Source organism: Panulirus ornatus, chromosome 62 (assembly GCF_036320965.1).
Source record: "Panulirus ornatus isolate Po-2019 chromosome 62, ASM3632096v1, whole genome shotgun sequence".
Lineage (NCBI taxonomy): Eukaryota > Metazoa > Arthropoda > Malacostraca > Decapoda > Palinuridae > Panulirus > Panulirus ornatus.
Genome location: NC_092285.1, coordinates 14,181,675 through 14,207,491, shown reverse-complemented (window position 1 = coordinate 14,207,491; position 25,817 = coordinate 14,181,675). Strand labels below are relative to the sequence as shown.

The following is a 25,817-nucleotide window of genomic DNA, read 5'->3' as shown; positions in this document are numbered from 1 at the left end:
CCCGACCTTGCCTGCATGTAACACGACACCTCCTTCGACCCTGTGTGTAGCTGGCTTCGAACGAATGGCCAGTGAGTGACCTAGTGAGCTTGCTACTGTTAACCCAAAGCCAAGCACAAAGATTCGATTGGGAATACGTGAGAACATGAGAGCAGCCAAGACATGTACCCACGAGGAACACCTTCCCACGGTGGCCAACTCACACAATCACCATATTCATAACAATGATTCCTGAATATATTTACAAGATAAAGTAATGACGATGAAACGAAAAATGATTCTGCATCATCTTAGTTCTATAACGACCTGTGAGCCATGAACAGCCCGGCATGATGGGGGGGTGCTCATGCCATGGGTTCCGGCCAGGGGAACGATACATAACAATGATAAGTCAGGTGTGCACAGCAGGATAGCTTTGCCAGCGAAAACATCGCATTCTTTATCATTTTTTATCTGTCGCTGAACCAAGAATGTTCTAATAGTAACCTGAAACTTGTGGGTAGTTGGTTTATACTTTGAAATGTCAGTATATACACTTAATATAAGATTATATTTAGTACACTTAATTTCGTTCGATTTACACATATTCTGTGTAACGATTTTAAGTTAGAGAATGTGATTATTTTGAATTACATTATCTTGGTACATTTCACCCCATCATCAGAGATACAATATAACCAGTCAGTCATGTGTACGAACGCGCTCAGCAACTTAGTTTGAATGAAACTAATTATATTATGTGTTGAACATTTCCATCTAGATCGTGCGTGTATCATGGAACACAATGTGTTTGTGTCTGGCCACAACACTCCATGTGGAAGGTAAGAAAGCTGAGAGATACAAGTTGTCTAGTGGTCAACCACTGTGGCTGACGTCATGACGTCACGCTGCTGACAGGTACTCATGTCTTCTTCGTGTGGAACCAGCCATCATCACATGACTCATACTAAGACCTTTCCCCCATTAAGAACAAACTAAGAAAGATCAATTGTTCTCCACGTTCATTGCACGTCCACGTCCCGTCACAATGAACCACCAAGATGTTTCAATGAAGTCATACATTCACCTCGTCAGAACGTTGCTCGTCAGCATGTGGGCACATACACTGTAACATATGTAGACTGAACTTTTCTACTCCATAGAGTCAAGTAACTTAATTATTGAACGCATTTCATAGCAAATTTCTTTCGCGACCTTTAATAAAATCATAGAATTATAGTTTTTCTCCTCTATTGTTACGGCACAGTGGCAAAATTTTGTACCATATGAAGGGAGTTTCAGTATCATGAAGTCGACAAACTTCAGGAAAATATAGAAAACGTTGCCATGTAGAGAGTGATTGTCTACGTGTGTTTGGTACACATAAAGACTTGCTAATTACAGCTCATTGTTTACGTCACACTTACTAGTGGTGGTTCTTTGTTTATGTTTTAGTAGAATATCAAAGATTTTGTGTGATAAATCATGTGTCAAACTGATTACTGTAATGATGATAGCAAGTGTCTCAAACAAATGCAACACTACAAATCCCCATTCCAGTTATCATAGGATAACCAGGACTGTTTGTGGTACATGGAAACATTACGGCAAGAAAACTAGTAAGAACAAACAAAAGGACTTTGTTGGATGGTGCGCTCACAAGAGAGAGAGAGAGAGAGAGAGAGAGAGAGAGAGAGAGAGAGAGAGCTCTTTGTTCGATCTCGGTGTTCAGTGGGGACCCGCTGCGACCTTGGAAAACAATTGAGCAACATTCTAGGGTTTTCCCTCTTCTGTGTTTACCAGTTTTCGTCTTTTTGCCTGTAAAACATTCATAACGTACAACATTGCTCATATATATATATATATATATATATATATATATATATATATATATATATATATATATATATATATTATGCAGGATGGAAAGATGAAGGATATATCCTGAGTTTAGACATATTTATTGTTGCTTCTTAAACAGTCATTCGCGTCTGTGTGGAGTCGAAGTCTCGTAGACATGAATGAGAACCTTATTACTAGAATGAGGACCACGTCACTTCCTGATTTATCTCTTATTTTGAAGGTCTTCTCTCCCTTCGTTCCTTCGCTGTGGCTACGTTGGCTGGCTGGCTGGCTGGCCAAATTGGAGGAATTTCAAGAATGCTGGTCAGTGTGTCCGGCCAGAGCTATTCTTGCCTGCTGCAAGCTAACACCTCGACCCCTTTGCTCACCTTTCCTGGTAATAGCGCTTTGCGAGTCCCTCAGACGCGCCCTGGTGGGTGCTCCGGACGGTGCTGTGACTGTGGTTGTGAAGTGAGGCGTGTTGTAAGTCAGTGACACAAGTGGCAAAACTCATTTGATCTATATTCTATGAGGGATTATCATAACCTTGATATCGAACCCGGAGTAGCTGTGATCTTGAAACGAACTATAGTTGTGGAAAAGCAGTTATGAATATAAGGCGATGAACGAACCACGAAACTGTCTCGGGCAAGTGCTTCGAGCCCGGTAGCTTTCGAAGCAGAATGTCCCTAGATATTTATACAGAAACAAAACAGCCCCAGGCTTCTCTGGAGTGGCAACTGCTGCTCGGAAATAAGAGATTATTGTTCATGAACCTTTGACTCTTACATATAATCAGTTCATTAGGATAAAAGTTGTATGCTTGTTTTTTACATCGTCTTATTTTCACTTCACAAACAAATAACATTCTCGAGCTATTTCTAATATGGCCAGATTTTCTGAAAAACAAAAAAAGAATTACAAGTCCATATCCAGTTCATCCATGCCAAAGTTATCAGTGATATATTGTTCCAAACCATTTTTGTATAGTTTACACTTACGTAGGTAAGATGACGTTAAGAACTTCCGAGGAAGTCCTGGTGCGAGTATGAAGCGCTTGGCTTTGAAGTGCTCATGTCACGAGCGACACATAAGATTCCAATCCCGTGAAAGCAACTTCAGTGCAAAAATATCAACTAAGTGCATATGAGTTCTCTTATATATATACTATACGTAAACATTCTTAGGGACAGCAGATATACTGCATCAGTTATCAAGTTAGATTATAGTGTTTATTTCTAATTGTGAAGACAGGATGCAGCTGGCCTGCAAATGTTTACTTATTTATTTGTATGGTTTATGTGCCGTGTTGACCTGATATATTAGAGAAAGGTGTTTGTAGCTGCTGCTCCCAGACGTCAGTCGTTGTTAGTTAAGATGATCAAGTGCTTCATGAGAACAACCTATTCACATAGGTTAACATATAACCTGGAGGATAATACCAGTTATATCGTTCAAATATGTTCACAGGAAAGTGATCCTCACTGTATGATGCCTGTATATTATCGCGTTTACAAACGATGTATATGTCCTAATCTGATTCAATTTTGCATTACAGATAAAATTACCAATATCCCTCGATAATATCAGACAACTTGAAGACAACTTTAGGCACCTACCACCATCATGCCTGGCCACGTCAAGAAGAGCACGGGTCCTGACCCCGACCCCACAGAGTTCCTGTTCATCTCCATGGAGATGAAGATGCAGGATGCCACCAAGCCTTACGACTCCAAGAAGTCCTGCTGGATCCCAGACGACAAGGAAGGCTTTATCGAGGGTGAGATCCAGGGCACCAAGGGCGACCTCATCACCGTCTATGCTGGTGGTGAGACCAAGAACTGGAAGAAGGACCTCGTCCAGCAGGTCAACCCTCCCAAGTACGAGAAATGTGAGGATATGTCCAACTTGACCTACCTCAACGATCCATCAGTCTTCTACAACCTGAAGTGTCGCTACGTCACCAAACTCATCTACACCTACTCCGGCCTCTTCTGTATCGCTGTGAACCCCTACAAGCGCTACCCCATCTACACCAACCGTGTGGTCAAGATCTACCAGGGCAAGAGGCGTAATGAGGTACCCCCTCATCTCTTCGCCATCGCTGACGGAGCCTACATGAACATGATGCAACGTAAGTGTCAGTCCTTAGATATACAGCATACATGAAATGATATACTGTATCTAGGAAACGTTGTTGTAATACGGTTATGATATATATATATATATATATATATATATATATATATATATATATATATATATATATATATCGCAGAGGAAATCTTACGACCCGGCTAAACAAACTAACATACGCATTTTGTTGCTTACAGTTGGTGAGAACCAGTCCATGCTTATTACGTAAGTAGTATACGTTTCACTGCTAAATGTTCATGTGGGTCTTGCATGATAATGGGTATGTGGGAGTACCACATGAGGGGACAACTACCACTACACTGCAACACTGCTGTCACAGTCCTTTGACCACATTAATATAACCCTGTTACCAACATACAGAACGATTACCAATATGTTAAACTCCTTTTAATACAGTGCAACACTGTGACTACTATATTATAATAATAATGTAAATAATGTAAATACTATGTACCGTATATACTCGTCTATAAGTCTACCTCGTGTATAGGTCGACCCTTGACTTTTAGCCAAGAAATCATTAATTTATGATGTGCCTCGTATATAGGTCGACCCAAGTTTTTGAGGTTAATGGGACAACAAACTAGGGTAATAATGAACCATATTCAGTGGCATGTAAAACTCATTTTAGAAAATCCCGACTGAATACGACTTTGCGTCCTGTAAACTGAGGTTGGTTGAGCCACCGAGCACTGAATACAAATTGTTTACCATTGATAAGGCACTTTACATAGACACGCGGATAGTACCAGCAAAAATATTGTATACTTCCATTCGAGTATTTATTCAAGTCAATTATGACGCAATATTATGGAATACAATTTTGTTTTTTTTTTGTTTTTTTGTTTTAACTGAAAATCTTTCGGAAAGGAATTACGGCAAAAGTTTTTGAATAACGAAAGAAAGCGAAAGTCGATTGTTTTCATGATGTTATTCCACTTTCCACTGTAATACGTACGTCATTTTAACAAAAATATTACCTTTCCGTGATTGTATGATATCAAGCACACTATGAATAGAATATCTTTGTAATATATCAGTATTTTATCCGAAAACTTAAAAAACTAGTAACATCACTTGAACATGGGAAGGTTACATAAAGTCTTCTGTTTTCATGTATCTTATCCTATTTTACATTGAAATGTATCACGTTTCATGAAAACTCCTATTTATTTCTGAGAATATATTAATTCAGGCACAGTTAAGGCAAAATATACTTGTGATGTAACAGTTTTTAACTGAAAACGATTCGAAAAATTTATACCATCTAAGTGATACGGCAGAGCCCTGGTCGCGGAGGCTTTACCTTTGCATCGGCCCTTTCTAAGCAGCCTTTAATTTTACCGTACGTTGAAATTATGTTTATACTCTCATTGTCTTGCTTCTTATTTTGCCGAAATATGACATGTTTGTATACAGTGTTACGATGCTTATGATGTTATACAAGTATTGATTTTTAGAAATACATAAGATACCAAACAAATACGTGTATTGGCGTGACTCTCCCGCCAAAAATGACCAAACGTACTACGCCTATGTTCTCTTCAGCATGGGTTCTAGAACAAACAAGTTCACAGCAAAGTTCAAGTTCCGAGTGATTGAATGTGCAGAAGAGACCAACATCTGTGCAGTAGCAGTAAGGGAATTTAAGGTATCCGAAACAAATATTAGTGACTGGAGAAAGCTCCCTGCACAACTTAAGCATACGCCAAAAAACAGTTGTGCTAAAAGGGGAAAGTGTAACAAGTGGCTACAGTTTAAAGTGGCAAAGTGTTTGTGAAAACCGACAGAATGGATATGGTGTTTCCCGAGGATCAGTTCGAATCATTTCCTTGTGGTGTAGCGGTCTGCGTTCGTGACCGTGACTCATTCACGGGCCGCTCAGGGTTCAGCGCATAGGTTCGAATCCTGTTTGTGGCAGTCGGTCCACAGTCAACTCAGCTGTTCATCAACCCCTAGGGATTGGTTGATAAAATGGGTACCTGACTCATGCTAGTATATATATATATATATATATATAAATATATATATATATATATATATATATATATATATATATATATATATATATATATATATATATATATATCATTAAGAATATATGGTGTGGGAGGCAAGTTGTTAGAAGCAGTGAAAAGTTTTTATCGAGGATGTAAGGCATGTGTACGTGTAGGAAGAGAGGAAAGTGATTGGTTCTCAGTGAATGTAGGTTTGCGGCAGGGGTGTGTGATGTCTCCATGGTTGTTTAATTTGTTTATGGATGGGGTTGTTAGGGAGGTGAATGCAAGAGTTTTGGAAAGAGGGGCAAGTATGAAGTCTGTTGGGGATGAGAGAGCTTGGGAAGTGAGTCAGTTGTTGTTCGCTGATGATACAGCGCTGGTGGCTGATTCATGTGAGAAACTGCAGAAGCTGGTGACTGAGTTTGGTAAAGTGTGTGAAAGAAGAAAGTTAAGAGTAAATGTGAATAAGAGCAAGGTTATTAGGTACAGTAGGGTTGAGGGTCAAGTCAATTGGGAGGTGAGTTTGAATGGAGAAAAACTGGAGGAAGTGAAGTGTTTTAGATATCTGGGAGTGGATCTGTCAGCGGATGGAACCATTGAAGCGGAAGTGGATCATAGGGTGGGGGAGGGGGCGAAAATTCTGGGAGCCTTGAAGAATGTGTGGAAGTCGAGAACATTATCTCGGAAAGCAAAAATGGGTATGTTTGAAGGAATAGTGGTTCCAACAATGTTGTATGGTTGCGAGGCGTGGGCTATGGATAGAGTTGTGCGCAGGAGGATGGATGTGCTGGAAATGAGATGTTTGAGGACAATGTGTGGTGTGAGGTGGTTTGATCGAGTGAGTAACGTAAGGGTAAGAGAGATGTGTGGAAATAAAAAGAGCGTGGTTGAGAGAGCAAAAGAGGGTGTTTTGAAGTGGTTTGGGCACATGGAGAGAATGAGTGAGGAAAGATTGACCAAGAGGATATATGTGTCGGAGGTGGAGGGAACGAGGAGAAGAGGGAGACCAAATTGGAGGTGGAAAGATGGAGTGAAAAAGATTTTGTGTGATCGGGGCCTGAACATGCAGGAGGGTGAAAGGAGGGCAAGGAACAGAGTGAATTGGAGCGATGTGGTATACCGGGGTTGACGTGCTGTCAGTGGATTGAATCAAGGCATGTGAAGCGTCTGGGGTAAACCATGGAAAGCTGTGTAGGTATGTATAGTTGCGTGTGTGGACGTATGTATATACATGTGTATGGGGGCGGGTTGGGCCATTTCTTTCGTCTGTTTCCTTGCGCTACCTCGCAAACGCGGGAGACAGCGACAAAGCAAAAAAAGGCATCACAGATGTTAAGGCGAGCCATGATTGGTGCACAAGATTTACGCAGAGTTGCTTTTGTATTGAGAACGAAACTATCACAGCGTCTTCCACAAGAACTTGATGACAAGGTTAGTGAATTTCGTAGGTTAAGTGTGAAACATCGAAAAGTTTTTTGTTCCTGTATTTTGTGTAGATCTCTGGGTACTGTGATACCGAATATGATATGATAGATTAGACGAAGCTAAGAACTTCAACACAGGCTACTGAAAGGCAAGTTAGCGTAATGTGAGTTGGTGAGCTTCATCTGCTGACGACACTACACAGCTTTTCATTACTAATTGGTACATATTTTACGTTTCCAGTGTTTACTGGCAGTAACTGGTAAATATTTTTCATGTCTGAAGCTAAAGGTTCCTCCTAGCTCTTCATGCAAGGATTTCATTCTAACGAAGATATTACCCATGTATAGGTCGACCCCATATTTTTTTTTTACCTAAAAATTTGGGCTTGTTAACTCGAACTATACACGAGTATATACGGTATTTACCACCATAATATTATTCCATTAATGAGTCGTATAAGCCATGTTCCGTACTAATATGTTATTTGGAATTCAGAAATAGCATCAGAGCCAACCTTTATATTTCACTTTTGCTTGAAATCCTGTTTTGATACAGTATCAATAGTCTATATCTAGCTATCGCAGTGATTACCTAATCACTGAACCTATACCTCCAAGTGCATTACCAGCAACTTTCTCTACTTCGATACGATATAATTAAAGTATCTTAGCATTTCAATATGCTTTAGTAACATGTTCTGATATTCCGTTCACTCTTCATACTTTCTTGCCCATTTTACTTCTTATATACTTCAAACTTTGATTCTTTGGTAATCACCTTCTTGCTCACTACAGGGGTGAGTCAGGTGCTGGCAAGACTGAGAACACCAAGAAGGTACTCTCATACTTCGCCAACGTCGGCGCCACCACCAAGAAGACTGAGGAAAAGAAACAGGTAATAATACCACCAGTGGCTTCCAGTGGTCTAGGCTGCCTGAGAATGACATACACCAACTGATTAGTTCTTTAGTGGCAAGTCTCATTACTTGCAGTGATATTAGTCATGTAATATTGTGTATCCTTATCCTTATGTCTCACTTGAATCACTATTGCTGACCGACATGTAGTGCAGCATTACCTACTGTCTTGGGAGACGTGTTAGTAAAGTATTTATGACACTTGCCTGCAGAACCTGGAGGACCAGATCATCCAGACCAACCCCGTACTGGAGGCCTTCGGTAACGCCAAGACCGTCCGTAACGACAACTCCTCCCGCTTTGTAAGTACACGTAAACACTGCGCTTTTAAGTAAACAAATCGTTCAGATTTATATTCTGTATTAATGTCACTATCACTCCTCCATGAGCTCTGAATGACTACTTCCACCGTTCTCCACCACAGGGTAAGTTCATCCGTATCCATTTCCAACCGAGTGGGAAGTTAGCTGGTGGAGACATTGAGGTCTACCTGCTGGAGAAGGCTCGTGTCATCTCCCAGCAGTCCCTGGAGAGATCTTACCACATCTTCTACGAGATGATGTCAGACCAGATCACAACAATCAAGCGTAAGTGTTCTTAATACCTAATCATACTTACAGAATGTAATGTTTAAGCTTTCGTATGTCAGTTCCACATCGTCAGATATTACCATGGCAGATATGATATATGAAATGTTTCTATATGTTATACGATCAACCAAACTCAACTTGTGCTTCCATCGAAGCCATAGAAAATATCGTTTTAACATATTATCTTAAGCTCATACTTTTCTTTGCATGTATCTCTTACGCTGTTTGTGTACATACAGTGTATATATCTAGATGTTTAATCCTCGTATCCCTATGTATTCTAGCATATTACGATGCTTAAATTGTAAACAAGAAATAACTAGAACTAACTGAGTATATGACCATCAGTTACTCTGTACCTCAACCTTCTGCTGCCTCCAACACTGTAACGACTGGAAGGAAACCCATCTTTTATAAGTAATTATTAATCGTAACATTTACACGCAATGTACACTTGCAGCTGAGGTTCCTACGACTCACAGATCAGCTGTATGACATGGCTGTGTGTACAGACGAACAACACTCGTGGGACATACTTGGGGCGCCGCAACCCAGTTTGGGCGTCAAGTCTGAGCTACAGAGAACCTTTGTCTCTGCCAATCGAGACAGACAGAGGGAGGGAGGGATCAGATCTCGATGGCTAAGTGCTTTTCGGTCAGCGTGTCGCAGAAATTTTTGTCTCTGACTACTACTTGACTGCACTGTAATGAGCTAGAAATAAATATCTCTAAGTTCTGGCAGCCGATGTCATAGAACAGAAATACTGCCTGTTTATATATTCGATATTCAGTGTTCTTTCAGCATTAGCAGTTGGCTTAAAGTCAGAGCTTTGATATTGTGGCCACTTAGCCAGACCCCCGGCCGTTGAGACCTGGTGAATTTAATACCATATGGTCGTGTGAACACAACAGCCACACAAGTTAACCTCTCACATCTTTGTTAATCACTGCAACATATATCGTGAACTAATGGTATTCACTGCAACATATATCGTGAACTAATGGTATTCACTGCAACATATACTATGAACTAATGGTATTCACTGCAAGATATACAATAATACTAATGAATAATACACTATGAATGCAAGATATACAGTAATACTAATGAATGATACAATGTTTCTCTTGTATAGCAATGGTCTTTCATTAATCATTACAGTAACATCATACCGTATGAATCAATATGACTCATAACCAGTAACTCATGAAAGGTCTCTTCTGACCATCATACCAAGCATTATATTTTTACTTTCCTTAATACCGAACGTGTTGGAGAATTTACTGACATAACACAATTAATGTGAGCCATCTTCAGTCTTCATGTGTGACAGTAATTGTTTTCTTCTGGATTACAGCATAAGGTTGACACCAAGATTACAATGTCTACGTTTATCACAGGTGAGCGCCACCCGTATCATAGTAATGCTTCATTGTACCACATAATCTGAGACCATATGTGGCTGCAGTATCGATGAACGAGACGACATGTGATCGATATGTTAACCGTTTGTGGATAACGTGTTCATAACTGAGAAAATACAGGAGGAGGACTTACTCAAGTGTGTCAGAACTACACAAGTCCACATTACCAGTCATCAACATACAACATGACTACATGTTATCTGACTATCTGATCACAACTACACAAGTACACATTACTAATCATCAACATACAACATGACTACATGTTATCTGACTATCTTATCACTGGCTCTGTTTAGTGCAACATTTGTTAGATTTGTGTATTACATTATGAAATCTGATTAAACGATTCGTATCTTCAATAATTAAGTATTCCATTATAAAGTCTTACACAACAGCGTCTCTCATCTTATTTTATCTCATTCTAACAAATCCTTCCTTCTGCACCTAGCCATGTGTTTCCTCAGCAACGACATCTACGATTATCACTACGTGTCCCAGGGCAAGGTCACTGTCCCCTCCATCGACGACGGAGAAGACATGCAGTTCTGTCACGTGAGTTTCTCAACCTCCATGTGTGTGTGTGTGTGTGTGTGTGTGTGTGTGTGTGTGTGTGTTATCTGACTCCGCCAGCTTGAGACTGTGTTGTTGGGAGCACAGCTCATCAAAGAACTTTTCACTCCGATGAAGTCTACAGTTCCCTGCTACAGTTAGTAGCGCAGCCTTGGGCTACAGGAGCCTTGATCAAGTAAGGTTCTGAGTAACACCAGGATTGGTTCAGAGCAAGTGGTGTTGGGAGGTGAGGCCGTTGTTATAACCAGATGTTACGGTGTTGGTGGCGGACCCGGATGAGAAGCTGCACAAGTTGGTGGGTGAATGAGGGAGACGCATGGTTGCAGTTGTGAATCAAAACAAAGGTTGTCGTACTTAGCGGTGGGTGAGTGGAGAGGACTGTGAGGCGGTGGAGTGAGTATGTTACAGATACGAGAGAATGAACGTCTCACCGAATGGTACCATGATGGGACCTGAAGTGAGCCGTAGCTTGGACCACAGGGCAAAGGTCTGGCTCCAATGTGGCAAGTGTGGAGAGAGAGAGAGAGAGAGAGAGAGAGAGAGAGAGAGAGAGAGAGAGAGAGAGAGAGAGAGAGAGAGAGAGAGGGGGGGGGGTGCTTAGTGCTATAATGATGTTCATAGCAGTATATATTAGTCCCCTTAATGGTATAATGTTGTCAGGCGTGGGTCCGCCAATGCTATAGTCATGTAGAAGGTAGGAGGACTGTGTTGGAAGATGATATTGTAACAATGATTTCGTTTCCTCTATACCCCGCCATCTTCATTGAGCTGCACCAGCTCTCAGCGTCTGCCATATTTGTTTACTACCTTCATGATCTGTATATTTTCCTTCATTCATTACAGGACGCCTTCGATATCCTGGGCTTCTCCTCTGAAGAGATAGAAAACGTGTACAAGATCACCGCCGTTGTCATGCACTTTGGTGAAGTCAAGTTCAAGCAAAGGGGTCGCGAGGAGCAGGCCGAACCTGATGGCACTGAGGTAATGTACATACTATTCATATATACGTGGATGCATATATGTATATATATATATATATATATATATATATATATATATATATATATATATATATATATATATATATATATATATATATATACTCTTGTAATTAAACAATTATTCCTATTACGTGATCTCGTCCAAATCTTTAGCTTCTGTATTACTGTAATTTATTCTTTGTTTTTCCTACAGATCGGCGACACAGTGGCTAAGCTGCTGGGTGTTGATGGTGGTGATCTGTATAAAGCCATCACCAAGCCAAAGATCAAGGTCGGTGCTGAGTTCGTAGCCAAGGGCATGAACGTGGAGCAGTGCTACTACTCCGTCGGTGCCATGGCTAAGGGCCTGTATGAACGTCTATTCAAGTTCCTGGTGCAGAAGTGTAACGTGACCCTGGAGACTGGCCTCAAACGCGCTTCCTTCATCGGTGTGCTCGACATTGCCGGGTTCGAGATCTTTGATGTAAGTAACGAAGGATTTCACTAGTATGACTGACTCATGTGGTATGACCATGATTACACTATGTGTTCCTTCATCGTTCCTTTAGAATGCAGGAAAGTGTGGCGTGTTTGCCTTTCACAGTATCTTAATGCATCATGAACACATGTCCTATGAAATCATATTTCATTATAGTTGCATATGTATGCATATAATCCACCCAAGATATATTGGAATGTTTTAAAGATAACTCCTAGATAGAGAGCACATATCACCTTATGAATACTTCTCAGATGATTTGCGTATACGATAAAGTTTGGTCTTGAAACAGATATTTACACGGAGGTATGATAGCCATACTGTGAGTTGTCTCAACCGGAACATTATGTGAAGTTACTTCTGTGATGATAACTATTTTTACCTTACATGATTTAATCTACCCAATTTCCCCCACAGTACAACGGGTTCGAGCAGATCTGCATCAACTTCTGTAACGAGAAGCTGCAGCAGTTCTTCAACCATCACATGTTTGTGCTGGAGCAGGAGGAGTACAAGAAGGAAGGCATCAACTGGACCTTCGTGGACTTCGGTATGGATCTGCAGGCCTGCATCGAGCTTTTCGAGAAGGTAATTCTCCAGAAGAGAGAGACACTCTGAGGATACTATATGGTGCATGATTATAATGCTATACATGTGATGTTCACTAATCTTACGAGCATTAATACGTCCACTTCCTACAGAAAATGGGTATTCTGTCCATCCTCGAGGAAGAGTCTATGTTCCCCAAGGCTACGGACAAGTCCTTCCAGGAGAAGTTGAATGCCAACCATCTTGGCAAGTCTGCTGTCTTCATCAAGCCCAAACCCCCCAAGGCGGGACAGTCAGAGTCCCACTTCGCCATCGTCCACTACGCCGGTACTGTGAGCTACAACCTGACTGGCTGGCTCGAGAAGAACAAGGATCCTCTGAACGACACCCTGGTCGATGTTCTAAAGAAGGCCTCGAACGCACTGAGTGTGTTGCTGTTTCGCTGATCATCCGGGACAGTCAGCACCAGCTGAGAGTAAAGGTGGTTAACACATGGGTAATGTTTGTTAACTGTGCTCAACAGACGCAGTTAATATGTTATTAATAGACCAAGTTATTTCATTTACAGTTAGTCATTCATGTTAGTAGGTTATCAATAAGCGAAGTTAGTTTATTTACAATTATTATTATTTAGTCAATACGACTTCTTAACACAATGTTTCCCCGACCTCACTCATTTACTTTGAAAGGAATAAAAATATTCTTACTTAAGGATATGCGCATTTTTTCCTTACTCTCTCTCAACATATTGATAATTAGAAGTGATTCAGATTCTAATTAACGAATATCTTGTTTCTAGTCTGATAATTATCAACTGACAAGTGAAGATAAATGTAATGTAAACATTAATACCACAAACAGTATCTCAGTTGTGTTTCTGTGTCTAGGTGGACGTGGCCAAAAATCTGGCTCCTTCAAGACTGTATCATCTGCTTACAGGGTAAGTATTGTCTTACCTGAGTTACTACCTTCATGTGACACATTATCCAGCATTAACGATGACAACAGATTGAGGAACGATGAATATCCTCAGACTAAATCTGGTTCATATCAGGCATGAAGTGTTCGTCAACACTGCCCACTTTTGTGATGTCGTTAATAAATTTCATTATTGGAACATACATATAACAACATACCACACAATATGCCAGTAAAGCGGTTTACTTTGCCTGATGTTTATTTGTGTACCCATCTTATTCATGAGTCGCTCACAAAGCCATTGGTGAAACACAGTTCTTGTCTTGATCTTTATACGTTACATAAAATCTCATAACTTTTACGTCACTCTGGATGTTTCTTATGATACTTTTATCTCTCAAGTATACTACTTCGAATTAAGTACACTTATCGTAGCCCAGATGATCACTACTACATTCTCCCGTCGTGTTCATCCCCACAGGATCAGCTGAACAACCTGATGAAGACCCTGAACGCTACTCATCCCCACTTCATCCGATGCATCGTCCCCAACGAGACCAAGTCTCCAGGTTGGGTGAAGATGTTAAATTGTTCCTTTGTTAACAACTAAACAGGACTTGTCATAACTCCTGCCTCAGGGACCGTTCTTGAAATATCTGTCATCAACAGGCTTCATATTCCAACTTTGCTCGAGCCATTACAGTCAAGACTGATTATCTGAAGCGAACTGTTCTGTTTCGTTATTATATTCTCTTGTCTCCCTCCCTCCTCAGGTGTGACTGACGCAGCCCTGATCATGCACCAGCTGACCTGTAACGGTGTACTTGAAGGCATCCGTATCTGTCGCAAGGGCTTCCCCAACAGGATGGTGTACCATGACTTCAAGCATCGGTAATTTGATGTTTTATATACTTGCATGAATAACGAAAAAGATAGATAAACACGCAATTCTGATGTAGGTATTACTGGTCGTAATTACTGTGTGGCTTTGATGATAATGAATAATAAGAATAATAGTAATAATGATCAACTTGAAATTACATATCAATAGTATTAACACAACTTAATGTAGGTAAGCAACACTAAGTCGTTATTGCGTACCTTTATTGTATCATTAGTTTGCCATCAAATTCGCTGTGAATTTCACCTTTAACAATACCTTCAGCTAATACTAGATTCTTCACATTTATCTCATCATAAGAGTCATATTATACATTGACTTATAAGTCATATTATACATTGACTTTATCATAAGATAGTCATATTATACATTTATTAAACAAATGTATTAAGTTGTGTAAAGTAAGGTGACATGAAGTTGTGTACCTATATTACATCATCTTATAGCCAGTGAGGATACATATGCCATCAATATGTGAAGTATTTACATATTGTCTGTCATGTAACCTCCCTCAGCTACAAGATTCTGGCCTCCAAAGAAATGTCCGAGATTTCTGATGACAAGAAAGCGGCCAAGGTTTGCTTTGATAAGGTCGGTTTGGATGAAGAAACATACCGGCTGGGCAACACTAAGGTATGTTCACAATAACTCTCTCATTGTGTTACTCCACCAACAAGGAGTCCCTCCCCTCGTGAAGTCCTGACTCACAATTATGATTAACTCATACATGATAATCCTTCACCATTACTCACAATTATGATTAACTCATACATGATAATCCTTCACCATTACTCACAATTATGATTAACTCATACATGATAATCCTTCACCATTACTCACAATTATGATTAACTCATACATGATAATCCTTCACCATTACTCACAATTATGATTAACTCATACATGATAATCCTTCACCATTACTCACAATTATGATTAACTCATACATGATAATCCTTCACCATTACTCACAATTATGATTAACTCATACATGATAATCCTTCACCATTACTCACAATTATGATTAACTCATACATGATAATCCTTCACCATTACTCACAATTATGATTAACTCATACATGATAATCCTTCACCATTACTCACAATTATGATTAACTCATACATGATAATCCTTCACCATTACTCACAATTATGATTAACTCATACATGATAATCCTTCACCATTACTCACAATTATGATTAACTCATACATGATAATCCTTCACCATTACTCACAATTATGATTAACTCATACATGATAATCCTTCACCATTACTCACAATTATGATTAACTCATACATGATAATCCTTCACCATTACTCACAATTATGATTAACTCATACATGATAATCCTTCACCATTACTCACAATTATGATTAACTCATACATGATAATCCTTCACCATTACTCACAATTATGATTAACTCATACATGATAATCCTTCACCATTACTCACAATTATGATTAACTCATACATGATAATCCTTCACCATTACTCACAATTATGATTAACTCATACATGATAATCCTTCACCATTACTCACAATTATGATTAACTCATACATGATAATCCTTCACCATTACTCACAATTATGATTAACTCATACATGATAATCCTTCACCATTACTCACAATTATGATTAACTCATACATGATAATCCTTCACCATTACTCACAATTATGATTAACTCATACATGATAATCCTTCACCATTACTCACAATTATGATTAACTCATACATGATAATCCTTCACCATTACTCACAATTATGATTAACTCATACATGATAATCCTTCACCATTACTCACAATTATGATTAACTCATACATGATAATCCTTCACCATTACTCACAATTATGATTAACTCATACATGATAATCCTTCACCATTACTCACAATTATGATTAACTCATACATGATAATCCTTCACCATTACTCACAATTATGATTAACTCATACATGATAATCCTTCACCATTACTCACAATTATGATTAACTCATACATGATAATCCTTCACCATTACTCACAATTATGATTAACTCATACATGATAATCCTTCACCATTATGATTAACTCATACATGATAATCCTTCACCATTATGATTAACTCATACATGATAATCCTTCACCATTACTCACAATTATGATTAACTCATACATGATAATCCTTCACCATTACTCACAATTATGATTAACTCATACATGATAATCCTTCACCATTACTCACAATTATGATTAACTCATACATGATAATCCTTCACCATTATGATTAACTCATACATGATAATCCTTCACCATTATGATTAACTCATACATGATAATCCTTCACCATTACTCACAATTATGATTAACTCATACATGATAATCCTTCACCATTATGATTAACTCATACATGATAATCCTTCACCATTATGATTAACTCATACATGATAATCCTTCACCATTACTCACAATTATGATTAACTCATACATGATAATCCTTCACCATTAAGATTAACTCATACATGATAATCCTTCACCATTAAGATTAACTCATACATGATAATCCTTCACCATTAAGATTAACTCATACATGATAATCCTTCACCATTAAGATTAACTCATACATGATAATCCTTCACCATTACTCACAATTATGATTAACTCATACATGATAATCCTTCACCATTACTCACAATTATGATTAACTCATACATGATAATCCTTCACCATTACTCACAATTATGATTAACTCATACATGATAATCCTTCACCATTACTCACAATTATGATTAACTCATACATGATAATCCTTCACCATTAAGATTAACTCATACATGATAATCCTTCACCATTAAGATTAACTCATACATGATAATCCTTCACCATTAAGATTAACTCATACATGATAATCCTTCACCATTAAGATTAACTCATACATGATAATCCTTCACCATTACTCACAATTATGATTAACTCATACATGATAATCCTTCACCATTACTCACAATTATGATTAACTCATACATGATAATCCTTCACCATTAAGATTAACTCATACATAATAATCCTTCACCATTACTCACAATTATGATTAACTCATACATGATAATCCTTCACCATTACTCACAATTATGATTAACTCATGCAAGACCCCAATACCCTCGTCAGGTAACCTCATGAATGGTTCGTTAGTCTTTTGTTTATATGTTTTATGAGCCCGTTATCTTTGGCCACATTCTGAAAGATTCTAATTAACAATCCTGCCATCACCAACAAAGTGCAATTACATCAGACATTCCATCTTACTGAACAATAGGATTTACAACATGTCATTTGCAGTTGTTATCTTAAATAACAAGAATTATAATTACTGTAGTGCTTCTGTTGGTTCATGACATTTACATGTAATTGTAGTATAGAATGTAACATATTGTAGACACATGTACATATCAAGACGTTATGACGTATGTAGCAGTTGGTATTGATGACGTATGTAGCAGTTGGTACTGATGACGTATGTATTAGTTGGTATTGATGTCGTATGTATTAGTTGGTATTGATGACGTATGTAGCAGTTGGTATTGATGACGTATGTAGCAGTTGGTATTGATGACGTATGTAGCAGTTGGTATTGATGACGTATGTAGCAGTTGGTATTGATGACGTATGTAGCAGTTGGTATTGATGACGTATGTAGCAGTTGGTATTGATGACGTATGTAGCAGTTGGTATTGATGAGAGCCATGTTATTTGTGTTGGTGTACGTGACAGGTGTTCTTCCGTGCTGGTGTGTTATTTGTGTTGGTGTACGTGACAGGTGTTCTTCCGTGCTGGTGTGTTGGGCAACATGGAAGAATTCCGGGACGATCGTGTGGGTCTGCTCATCACTTGGCTGCAGGCTTGGATCCGAGGCCACATGAGCAGAAGTAACTACAAGAAACTACAGGAGCAACGCATCGCCCTCGTCGTCGTCCAGAGGAACCTGAGGAAGTTCTTGAAGATGCGCACTTGGCCATGGTTCAACCTGTGGCAGAAGGTCAAGCCTCTCCTCCACGTCACCCGCATCGAGGACGAGATGAAGGCTCTCGAGGAGAAGGCCGCCAAGGCTCAAGCAGACTTCGAGAACGAATCTAAAATCCGCATGGAACTAGAGGCATCGCTGGCCCGCCTGCAGGAGGAGAAGAACAATCTTCTAGTCGCTCTCGAGTCTACCAAGGGCAATGTGTCTGAGTACCTCGATAAACAGGCCAAACTACAGAGTCAGAAGGCAGAACTAGAGGCCGAACTTACCGTAAGTACGGGTTATCATATTACATATCACACATTTTTATCATATATATATATATATATATATATATATATATATATATATATATATATATATATATATATATATATATGAGGCTTGTAAAGTTTCATGTGTTGATGAAAAAAGGCAGCCAAATGATTACAAATGTTCTACTTAAATATCACATTGCCTCGTGTGGGCTGGACACGCTGATGTGGTGTCTTGGTCATCTGTATCTTGTCTTGTGTATCTGGCATGAACATTCCTATGAAACACATTATCAAAACAAATCGTATATAAAATATAAATACAAAACGATGAACTTATTTATGAATTACTATCTCTAACATGACGGGATTTACCAAGTGTCAGTAACTACACTTGAAACCTGTCCTTTTGTTCTTCACTTAAAATCATCAAAATTTATTTTTTCGTTTACTTGAAAACGTCTCCAGATTTATGATTTCTGAATCCGTCCGTCCTCCGTCCGTGTGTGTGTGTGTGTGTGTGTGTGTGACGTATATTATTCCTGTAGATGATAACAGTGAAGTGTTTCTGATCTGCAGGAGATCACCGAGCGTCTTCAGCAAGAGGAGGAAACCCGTCTTAAACTCGCTGAAAACAAGAAGAAGGTGGAGCAAGACGTCAGCAACTTGAAGAATGACCTCGAGGAAATGGAATCAGTCGTCCACCAGGCTGAGCAGGACAAGGCTGCCAAAGATCATCAGATACGCACTCTGCAGGAGGAGATCTCACACCAGGAAGAACTGATTAACAAGGTCATTAAGGAGAAGAAACACCTCCAGGGCTCCAACCAGAAGACGGCTGAAGATCTGCAGTGTGTGGAGGACAAGTGCACTCACCTGAACAACGTGAAAAGTAAGCTTGAGCAAGCTATTGATGAGCTCGAAGATTCTCTAGAAAACGAGAAGAAGCTTCGTGGAGACGGTGACAAGATGAGAAGGAAAATTGATAACGATCTTAAACTGACGCAGGAGACTGTGTCTGATCTTGAACGCACGCGCAAGGAACTGGACAATGCTCTTCAGCGGAAGGACAGAGAGTTTACTGCTCTGACTATCAAGCTTGAGGAGGAGCAAGGATTGAATTCTAAGTTCAATAGGCAGGTCAAGGAGCTTCAGACACGCGTCGAGGAACTCGAACATGAAAATGAACACGAACGGAACGCTCGTGGTAAAGCTGAGAAGGCAAAATCCAAGCTAACCCGTGAGCTGGCTGAGCTGGGCGAGCGTCTGGACGAGGCTGGTGGCGCCACCGCTGCTCAGATCGAACTGAACAAGAAGCGTGAAGCTGAGCTGGCCAAGCTGCGTCGTGACCTCGAGGAAACCAGCATCAAGCATGAAAGTTCCCTGAACCTCCTCCGCAAGAGACACAATGATTCCGTCACCGAAATGGCGGAGCAGATCGACCATCTCAACAAGGTGAAAAGCAGGTAAATATACGTACTCTTATTACAGGTAAATATACGTACTCTTATGACAGGTGAATATACGTACTCTTATGACAGGTAAATATACGTACTCTTATGACAGGTGAATATACGTACTCTTATGACAGGTAAATATACGTACTCTTATGACAGCAGAATTATAAAATAACACATGACGTCATATATGTTTATATATTAGTACAGGTATGACCACGATTGACCTTTTTGTAGGAAAGATTAATACTAATGACGGTCACTAATGAGTCATTTCCATACGACAGAGCTGAGAAGGAGAAGGAAACCCTGAAACGAGATGCCGACAGTGCTAGGACTGCTATGGACATTCTGGCTCGAGATAAGGTAAGAACAACATGTTCACTCCACTTGTAACTCTGTCTGAAGATTGTAACGTTGTACCCTTCCTTATCTTACGTTCCTCAGATGTCAAGATAATACACACACACACACACACACACACACACACACACACACACACACACACAGTGTCAGAGCGCAGTCTTAGGGCTGCTAGAGCAATCATTCACTGATGGAACAGAATCATACCTGAATATTTTCCTGAACAACATATACAATATACAAGTAACAGAAGACCTGCTGGCTGGCCACTAATGGGCCCATCTGCTTGAGTTAATGAGTATGTTTATCTACATGATAACTTAGAGAATTATAATGATAGTATTTACTCAAACAAAGAATGACAGACAAGATAACTCTTCATCCAGGAATATCTTCAACCATTCTCTACAGTATAGATAATCTTACGTGATGCTGATGAGACGCAAAGTGATTTACAAATCTTGCACATTACATAGAAGACTATCAATGTAGATAAATCAACCTCCACACAAACTCATAATCATTTGCACTTGAGACGATATATATTTTCATCTTCGTAATAAACTAAAGAACATGTTTGGCTCAGCAGGACTCTCACACACTACACAGATCAGGAGCGACTCAAAACACACCATAACCCCCGACATATATTTTCTAGGCTACTGCTGAGAAGGCCAACAAGCAACTGTCACAACAGCTGAACGAAATGAGTGCCAAGTACGACGAAGCAAACCGAACTCTCAATGACTTCGACGCATCTAAGAAGAAGTTGGCCGTGGAAAACGCTGACCTTCTTCGGCAGTTTGAGGAAGCCGAGAACCAGCTTGGCCAGTTGACGACGCTCAAGCTTTCCCTTTCTAACCAGCTTGATGATATGAAGAAATTGGCCGACGAAGAGAGTAGGGTAAGTCACATTCATCCTAGAATAGTTCTTTATCTTCAAATCTACGAGATCGTGCACACCATACACACACGCTTTACCACATGACACATAATGCCACATACAGAGAAGCATGTCAAATGTTAGGAAGAATTGTGAGAACAGCAATAAGAAATATGACTCGGTAGAAGAAAACGAGGCACGTTAACTGAGATTGACAACACAATCTGCCTCTATGTATGTGATGGTCGGATGAAGTTTCATGTGTAACTTGCAGGAAGATGTGAACTTGAGAGTAAGATCAACAGAAATGACAGAATATTTCTTCTTCTGAATGCATGGTGATGTGTGGTTAAGAATTAGTATATATATATATATATATATATATATATATAGAGAGAGAGAGAGAGAGAGAGAGAGAGAGAGAGAGAGAGAGAGAGAGAGAGAGAGAGAGAGAGAGAGAGAGAGAGAGAATTCTTTACGGTTCTTCAGTTCCAATATGGTTTTCCTCCCACAGAATCGTGCTACTATTCTTGGTAAGTACCGCAACATGCAGTTTGAAATTGAAGGCCTTCGAGAGCAGCTGGATGAGGAGAATGACGCCAAAGCTAACTTGCTTCGTCAGCTGACCAAGTCCACCGCCGAAACACAGATGTGGCGCGCCAAGTACGAGACAGAAGGTGTTGCTCGAGCTGAGGAACTTGAAGCCGCTCGCATGAAGCTTGCTGCACGTCTTGACGAAGCTGAGGCGCAGATCGAACAGCTCAACGTCAAGAACCTGAACCTGGAGAAGAGCAAACAACACATCTGCCACGAACTGGAACAGTTCCAGATGGAGGCTGATCGTGCTCAGGCACTAGCCATCGCCGCTGAGAAGAGAATGAAGAACTTTGACAAGATCATCGCTGAATGGAAGATGAAGGTGGACGATCTTGCAGCCGAACTCGATGCCTCTCAGAAGGAATGCCGCAACTATTGCACTGAGCACTACCGCATCAAAGCTGCTTATGAGGAGAATCTGGAACATCTTGACTCTGCTCGTCGCGAGAACAAGAGCCTCGCTGACGACATCAAGCAGCTCACGGATCAGAGCAGCGAGAGCGCTCGAAACCTTCAAGAAGCCCAGAAGACCGCAAGGCGTTTCGAAATCGAAAAAGAGGAGCTCCAGGCCGCTCTCGAGGAAGCCGAGGTCGCTCTTGAACAGGAAGAAAATAAGGTGCTCCGTTGTCAGCTAGAAATGAATCAAATCAGACAAGAAATCGAGAGACGAATCCATGAAAAGGAAGAAGAATTCGAGAATACTCGGTAAGTCATATATGTTATGCAGACAATAAATATTTATGTTGTTTCTAACCTTGTCTGGCCATAATGAGTATATGTTTGTTATATTTATCTTCCATACATAAACGTTCTTGTTTACTGACAGGAAAGTGTCATCAGCGCGCTATCGACACTTTGCAAGCTTCCCTGGAGGCCGAGGCTAAAGGTAAGGCTGAGGCTCTTCGCCTGAAGAAGAAGTTGGAGTCTGACATCAACGAACTCGAGGTTGCCCTCGACCACTCCAACAAGGCCAACGCTGACATGCAGAAACATATGAAGAAGATGCAAGGCGATATGAACGACATGCAGATGCGTTTGGAAGAAGAGCAACGCCTTGCTTCGGAATACCGTGAACAGTACGGTGTTGCTGAGCGCCGAGCGAACGCCCTCAGCGGAGAGCTGGAAGAATCCAGAACTCTGCTGGAACAGTCTGACAGAGGCCGTCGTCAAGCTGAGTCCGATCTGGCTGATGCTCATGAACAGATGCACAGGCTCTCGACTGAGAATGGATCTCTCGCTCTTGTTAAAAGGAAACTTGAGGGTGAAATCGCAGCTGTTCAGGTAAGTCGTGTGTGACTCACGTAAACATATCTATGCACACCATCTGTTCACCCACATATAACATTCCTTTGTATCACTTCAATGTTCTTAACATCTTATGTTTTCTTATGCAACAGTCTGATCTGGACGGAATGTCCAGCGAGGCCCGAAACTCAGAGGACAAAGCCAAGAAGGCCATGATTGACGCCGCCCGCCTGGCTGATGAACTTCGTGCTGAACAGGAACATTCCCAGGTCCAAGAGAAGATGCGCAAGAGCTTAGAAGTCACCGTCAGAGAGATGCAAATCCGTCTTCAAGAGAGTGAGGCTATTGCTGAGAAGGCCGGCAAGACGACTTTAAGTAGGCTGGAGAGCCGCATACGCGAACTGGAAGGACAGCTAGACGATGAATGCCGTCGTCATGCAGATGCCCAGAAGAACCTGAGGAAGTGCGAGAGGCGTGTCAAGGAACTCTCCTTCCAGTCTGACGAAGACAAGAAGAACCACGAGAAGATGCAGGACCTGGTTGACAAGATGCAGCAGAAGATCACGACGTACAAGCGACAGATTGAGGAGGCCGAGGAGATCGCTGCCCTCAACTTGGCCAAGTTCCGGAAGTCACAACAAGAGCTCGAGGAATGCGAGGACCGAACACTTCGGCAGAGGACCGTGACGACCGTTCAGAGTTCAGTATCACAGGTTCTTTAAGGCTACAGGGGAAGCTGAAGGCAACTCAATCACATGAAATGTTCTTTGGGAACGGCTACTTCACTTATGGTAAACATTACTTGGAGTACACAACATCTTATCACGAACATGAGAAAAAATTGTCGATCATCTCATTATTTTTGTGAAAATGGATCTAAATGTATATGACAGTGAATGAAGAGGAGATATTAAATCATATCATTTGTTACTTTTACCTCACGTGTGTCTATGAAAGGAGCAAGCATTTAGAACCTGCTTTGAAGACAAACCTCATAACTGGGCACGGCTGGGGATTGAGGACTTACCTGAACCCCGATAAGGTTTACAGGTGAACATAACAGCCCGGCGGAGAGACGAGCAGGAAAACATGTTTGAGCAACTGCGTTACAGATACTAAAACACAAAATGAATCAGTCAAAATATAAACGAGTTTTGTGCATATTGAACACAAACTCTTAGATCACTCAAGCATGTCCTTACTTCCTTGATGTTACTATATATATATATATATATATATATATATATATATATATATATATATATATATATATATATATATATACACTATCCACGCATCGTCCGATTGTTGAGGAAGGCGAATAAGAGGAGCTAGAGTGAGAGGCTGAAAATCCTCTCCTCCTCTATTATGTCTCCAGGAGTTGGAGCTGACGGAACTAAAAGAGGATTTTTTTTCCTGTCAGAGGCTCAGTTGTTGGTTCCTGATGCTACTGAGGATGAGAGAGGAGGCTATCCTAGGCGATCCATGGCTTATAGTGACTCATGTGTTATGGTCATTAACCTACCAAACAGTCCATGCATTTAGCCGAGTTTATACCAACATCTAATGTCCATAATAATGTTACATACCAGAATGAACATGAATTGCATTTTTCAGAACGTGTGCCAGTCACCTAGGCTATACACGAAAGCGCGCGCACACATGCGCAGACAGACACACCTTATGACGAAATTTCACGTTTGTAACTATCTTTCCAATCCATTTTGTCATTACACTTCAAACCAAAGGAGACTGCGACATTCATAGACAACAGCTATCTGCAGTAGTGACAGAGGACAAACTTTAACACACATGTCGCAAATTTTTGAATCGAGTATAATTATCACAATGGTATATGGCATGTAGATAAATTATCACAATGGTATATGACATGCAGATAAATTATAAAATGTTATTTCTTTCTAATCAGGATTACAAGTTTCTTGAAACACAAGTCATTATCTTTTCCCGTCAAACTTTCACGACCGACCTTGATATCAATAGAAATTTCAACTTAACATGAAGTTATAGAACAAATTTGTACAAAAGCAAAATTCTTCAATCTGCACATTTGATTGTCATTTGTTATCATGAAAGATTCGAAAAACAATAAAGACATAAAACCCTTACCAGTATGTCTATCTTCTCAGCCGATTTGTTCGTTAGTAAAATCGGTATGATTTTGTTTTATTATTTTGTATTTTATATTTACCGAACACCATTCTGCATGGCTCAATACTCACACCCAAGATTTCAGAGGA

The 25,817-nt window shown here is 40.1% G+C and overlaps 3 protein-coding genes across 6 annotated transcripts in view; 2 read left to right on the top strand and 1 right to left on the bottom strand.

Annotated features, from left to right (window-relative positions):
* LOC139745747 (DNA polymerase lambda-like) overlaps positions 1-25,817 on the bottom strand; it is a 305,248-nt gene that overhangs the window by 225,513 nt on the left and 53,918 nt on the right. The window lies entirely within an intron of this gene.
* Positions 1-25,817, top strand: part of LOC139745703 (uncharacterized) — a 96,579-nt gene that overhangs the window by 40,674 nt on the left and 30,088 nt on the right. The window contains 15 exon segments of the mRNA XM_071656141.1: positions 12,101-12,370; positions 12,803-12,973; positions 13,087-13,371; positions 13,373-13,415; positions 13,822-13,874; positions 14,334-14,421; positions 14,626-14,743; positions 15,269-15,386; positions 18,554-19,027; positions 19,591-20,477; positions 20,756-20,834; positions 21,490-21,735; positions 22,229-23,020; positions 23,143-23,592; positions 23,709-24,272. Of these exon segments, the coding sequence (XP_071512242.1) occupies positions 12,101-12,370; positions 12,803-12,973; positions 13,087-13,371; positions 13,373-13,415; positions 13,822-13,874; positions 14,334-14,421; positions 14,626-14,743; positions 15,269-15,386; positions 18,554-19,027; positions 19,591-20,477; positions 20,756-20,834; positions 21,490-21,735; positions 22,229-23,020; positions 23,143-23,592; positions 23,709-24,272 (4,638 nt within the window).
* LOC139745750 (myosin heavy chain, muscle-like) lies at positions 2,174-10,873 on the top strand. Its single transcript, XM_071656274.1, has 8 exons — positions 2,174-2,304; positions 3,380-3,955; positions 4,155-4,182; positions 8,198-8,297; positions 8,532-8,621; positions 8,744-8,906; positions 10,267-10,309; positions 10,785-10,873. Exons 2-7 carry the CDS (start codon positions 3,448-3,450, stop codon positions 10,269-10,271), a joined length of 894 nt encoding a protein of 297 aa, XP_071512375.1. The 5' UTR covers positions 2,174-2,304; positions 3,380-3,447; the 3' UTR covers positions 10,272-10,309; positions 10,785-10,873.

Coding starts and splice junctions, on each gene's coding strand:
- LOC139745750 (XM_071656274.1), top strand. CDS start 3,448: ATGCCTGGCCACGTCAAGAAGAGCACGGGTCCTGACCCCGACCCCACA. Junction 3,956..4,154: donor CTACATGAACATGATGCAAC/GTAAGTGTCAGT, acceptor TGTTGCTTACAG/TTGGTGAGAACCAGTCCATG. Junction 8,622..8,743: donor ACGACAACTCCTCCCGCTTT/GTAAGTACACGT, acceptor TCTCCACCACAG/GGTAAGTTCATCCGTATCCA.